The sequence below is a fragment of the Dreissena polymorpha genome, chromosome 6, assembly GCF_020536995.1.
Source record: "Dreissena polymorpha isolate Duluth1 chromosome 6, UMN_Dpol_1.0, whole genome shotgun sequence".
Taxonomy (NCBI): domain Eukaryota; kingdom Metazoa; phylum Mollusca; class Bivalvia; order Myida; family Dreissenidae; genus Dreissena; species Dreissena polymorpha.
The window spans coordinates 77,723,082-77,727,830 of NC_068360.1; the positions used below are offsets into that span (position 1 = coordinate 77,723,082).

The 4,749-nt window shown below is 34.4% G+C and overlaps 1 protein-coding gene across 1 annotated transcript; it reads left to right on the forward strand.

Annotated features, from left to right (window-relative positions):
• The first annotated feature begins 1,219 nt into the window (after positions 1 to 1,219).
• LOC127833719 (complement C1q-like protein 4) lies at positions 1,220 to 3,848 on the forward strand. The gene is made up of 5 exons (XM_052359142.1): positions 1,220 to 1,417; positions 1,978 to 2,138; positions 2,443 to 2,519; positions 2,899 to 3,042; positions 3,489 to 3,848. Exons 1-5 carry the CDS (start codon positions 1,302 to 1,304, stop codon positions 3,684 to 3,686), a joined length of 696 nt encoding a protein of 231 aa, XP_052215102.1. The 5' UTR covers positions 1,220 to 1,301; the 3' UTR covers positions 3,687 to 3,848.
• Positions 3,849 to 4,749: the final 901 nt, after the last annotated feature.

A 4,749-nucleotide genomic window follows, 5' to 3' on the forward strand; every position in this document is an offset into this window, starting at 1 on the left:
TTGAACAAAAACTTTTTTAAATATCGTTAACCAGAAAGCTCAATGAACAAAGCTGGTACATGTATATAGTAAAGAAAGGTATTTGCATATTTTGTTTATCTCGAGTTAATAAATAAATAACAAAATGCGAACACAATTAAATCAATAACTGTAAGTTAAATAGGTCAATGTTGATGTTTTTCATAAATGAAAACAATTATGTTCAAAGTAGTGAATAATTATGTTAAACATATATTATCCAAGCGACTTACCCACTCAAAAGGCCATGGAAAAAAATGATTAAAGGAGTCCAATTAATCGACATACAATCACTTCAGTACTGTTTTTACGTAAAACAGGCGCTGATCTTAATCTAGCTTGCCTTGAACAGCTTAACATTAAGTTTTAATGTAAAAACAAGCACTGATCTAAGTGCAGTGTACTGGGAAAAAGGGCGTTTCCCGATCATTATTGGAATAATAACTACGCCTGCTCGGTGTGATTTAATATAAACTAAACGCTAATATTTTTGCCGATAAAGTTTGAGTTTTATTTACCAAACAATGTATCCATATTTTACCAAGTCTGGTTCTTCAGCTGTTATAGACGTATTTAAATCGGACATTATTTTCACAGATGTTCTACCTAAATACTCCTTAAAAGTTATGCTTTATTACTATGTCTACCACTTCTACTGCTGCTGTTGCATCTATAACTGTATTAAGAACAAAAACAAATCAACACAAATCTATATTTTTTAACATTTATTAACATCAACGCTTATTCCTATTAAACAAATTGTAGTTATTCTTCGTGTTTGTGTACTTTAAATGTCTGCTTAATCTGTAATTGTAGTTATTTCATTGTTTGAAATCCAGCCCAACGAATTGTTGTTTGTCAACTTACATGTGCATGTTTTTGTCCTAACTATACGATGAAAACAAGTTTAAGTTTAAAAAACAGCATTAATTTAAGACTCCATTTTCGTTTTGATGGTAATTTTTATTATATAAACTCTTCACGCTCATTAAAACTAAACTTTTGGTTCTAACATTTCCAAATAAAATAAAATATAGACATGGAAGCAAAAGATGTAACGAGTTCGTTTTTAGATGGCATCAACAGACTTTATTCGTGTGTTCGTGTCTATGTGTTACCCAATGCTTTAAATTATCATTTCCTTTTTTGGAAATTAACCTATATTTCAGACACTTATCAAGAGTGTGTGCGTAGTGACCTCAATAGATATGAAATGCATACACGAGCAAGCTAACGGACCTCACTAAACAGACACATACATTTGGTGACACTAAACTAAAAATATGATTCGAACATTGATATTCCTCGTCGCTCTTACTAACGATGCATTGGGCAACGCCAATACAGGGACGCTGGATGACCTCAATAAAAAGCTTTTGGCATTAGAGAAATCGTACAGGTAAATGTACAGTATATTCAATTATGTTTTACTGTACAATAATATGATAAAGGTATCATGTTTCCTATGAGACTTGTATACATTCCTTTAACACATAATTTACAATATTCCAATATTCGAGTTCGTTGTACATATAGAATTTGACACTCGTTGTCATATCATACCATATTTTATTAAACGAGTTCAGGAATTTTGTTAGTAAGAGAGCCTTTGGTTTATCACATGCTTTTAAATGAGCAAATTAATTGAATATTTACGCAAACATAAAGATAAATCCTGAATTTTATTATATTTCGTAACGTCATTTGACGTTGCAACGTCATTTCAGCAAAATACCAAAGTGCGATTGTTCAATCGAACGAAAACTAAGCCAAAAAACGCGTAAAAAGTATCTTGTAAAACACATGTGTAAGATAATTTGAATAATGCACGGATGCATGACTTTTAAATAAAATAAGCGTCGGGAAAATAGCCTAATAACAAAGACTGGTCGCACAAGACACTGTTGATGCATTGAATAAATATGTCATGTTTGTCATTTTTGGAAAACACTTATCTAGCACTCGGATTTCCCACCTGGAAGAAAAATTAGCAACAAAGGTGAACGATGTACTGAAACTGGAAGATACCGTTCGAAGGCTAGGAGAAACACTAGAGGCTATGGTACCAAGGATTGAACCCCCTGGGTCCAGAATACACACAATCAAAAAGAGACAAAAGGGTAAACATTGAAACATTAGTTTGCGTTTGTTTGAACTTTTGATATTTTAGAGTCATATAGTACAGTCAGGCGCATAAGAGCAGACGCCTCTGAAAAAAATAGCTTAAACAACAACTGTAAGAAAAGAATGGGGATATTGTTAATCGTTTTCTGAAAGACCATGTATGCGAAAAGTAGTTCATGATATACCAGTTATTTTATTATTTAATAAACATAAATACAAAAAAAAAACGTTATGCTCGTATAAAATAAAAGACGGCGTGAGACTAACAGTGCAATGCATGTTTGATATATTATGTTACAGACGTCATACCTGCGTTCTCCGTGTACCTTGCTCACAACAGTCTTTTGGACGCAGGACAGATTATTATGTTTGACCAGGTACAAATTGTCTTGAAATCCTCTAGAATGTTTATTATAGTTCTACTTCCTGGTGTCAAGCGTCTACTTACTGGTGTCAAGCGTCTACTTACTGGTGTCAAACGTCTACTTACTGGTGTCAAGCGTAGAGCGGACACGTTCATGCTTCAGAGAAAAAACTCCACACAAACGTTGCTAACACTTGTTATGCAGCTGATTTTGTTTAAGTATATGGAAAAAAAATACTATCAATCCGTCAAAAATATGTTATATTATTTGTGAAGTACTAAAGTTGATTAGTATATATCCAACTGTATATAATCGGTACCAAAGCCACTGACTGCCAATCTCTCTCACTGATATTTAAATATGTAGCCCCAAATCGAACTTTATATTCCAGGTAACTACCAATGAAGCAAACGGATACAGCGTTCAGACGGGAATTTTCACCTGCCCTATGGCGGGCCTCTACCTGTTTTCTTTCCAGGTCATGGTCTCGGGTGAGGCGGAACACGCTGAGATGGGTGCCTGGGTGGACCTGATGGTAAACAAATGTTCTTGTGTTGCTGGTTTTCATTATGCTTTGAATACATAATTAGCTGTGAATTATTATCTAACTGTCAGGATTGATCGTTCAAGCTGTGTCATCAGACTCAAGAAATATTCTTAAAAAAAAGACAACAACAACTACGCTGACAAATTTACTTTACCGCTTAATGTGTCCCAAATAATCTCATACTTAAACGATAATAAATCCCTTATATTTTATTATGAGCTTGTAAACTTTTTTTAACATGACCGTAATGACCTTGCTACAAAACCAAACCAAAATTAATAATAAACGAATGTAAAAAATACAAACAATTACAGCAATCATACGATAGCAAATGATGGAACATAAACATTTATATTTTGAATGTTTCAGATGGACATATTTTGCTTTTTTTAAATATAATAATGCAAGCATATGTTTATAAACTATTACACTAGGTTAACGCTCAGAACACTGAAGACGGGGCGGTGGATGCGTGGCACCTTCACCAGGAGCTTCAGGGCGGGAACACTGTGGTTGTGCGGCTGAATTCTGGGGACGAGGTGTGGCTGGCAAACCGAGCCGCGAGCAATCAAGTGGACGGATCATCCTGGTTGCACACGACGAGCTTCACCGGGGTCTTTCTTCACGAGTAATCCGGATTTGTTAATATAATACGGTCAAACCCCGCCGCGCACCGATCGGCGTTAAACGCTTAAATGTTACAGTGTTTGACATACATGTTTATATACATATGTTATTCGAATTTCTCTTTCCCGCTACATCTGTTTTCGTGATAATAAATCATTAAACTGTTAGGCAACATTTACACTTTGTTAACCCTTTGCATGCTGGGAAATTTGTCGTATGCTAAAATGTCGTCTGCAGAATTTCTAAAATCAGCATTTTCTTCTATTTTTTTCAAAGAATTCTATCAGAATAGCAAACAGTTTGGATCCTGATGAGACGCCACGTTCTGTGGCGTCTCATCTGGATCCAAACTGTTTGCAAAGGCCTTCAAAATTCGGTTCCCGCACTGAAAGGGTTAAAGGCTATATCACATGTACTTACATCCCTAAAGAAAAATACAAATTGCATCATTATTTTGTGGCCAATGGTACTCAATAGTTTCGTTGTCTATGTTTTACTCCGCTTAAAATGCCGTTTTGACACCATTTCGCTATGCTCCCTGTTTCTATTTCTCGGGCAGTGGGTATAAGGCATAAACAAAACTGGTTCACTACAATTTGTAATAAAAATTTTAACTAATTAATTGGCTGTGTGACGTCACTGTTTTCGGACGTCGTCAACGCATATGACGTCATGTAAAGCATATCGAAAATTTACAAGAAATGCAAATTCTGTAAAAGTACAATAAGGTTGAATAAAAAACAGCTTTTAGTGCAACCAATATATACAAATTTCGAAAACGCAGCTTTTAGCGCACCAAATATAGATAAAGATGGAAAACGGATTAGGCTAATGTTTACCGATCGCGGATGATTATTCACTGAAAATCATAAAATAAAGCATTATCATGTGTTGAACTCAGTAAAGAATTTAACAATGTTTTACATGTATTTGTAACGTATAACACTTAAAAACAGAATAAAATACATTCTGCATTGAATCGCTTAAAGGGTGGTTTCTTTCGCATAATTTTATAATAAAAGATCTATAAATAAACAAAAAATAACGTGTATTTGAATATATTTAACG

What these genes read in the sequence shown, in the direction of transcription:
- LOC127833719 (XM_052359142.1), top strand. Translation starts at nt 1,302, where the DNA reads ATGATTCGAACATTGATATTCCTCGTCGCTCTTACTAACGATGCATTG. An exon ending in AGATTATTATGTTTGACCAG is followed by an intron (nt 2,520 to 2,898) that starts GTACAAATTGTC and finishes TTTATATTCCAG; the next exon opens with GTAACTACCAATGAAGCAAA. An exon ending in GTGCCTGGGTGGACCTGATG is followed by an intron (nt 3,043 to 3,488) that starts GTAAACAAATGT and finishes CTATTACACTAG; the next exon opens with GTTAACGCTCAGAACACTGA.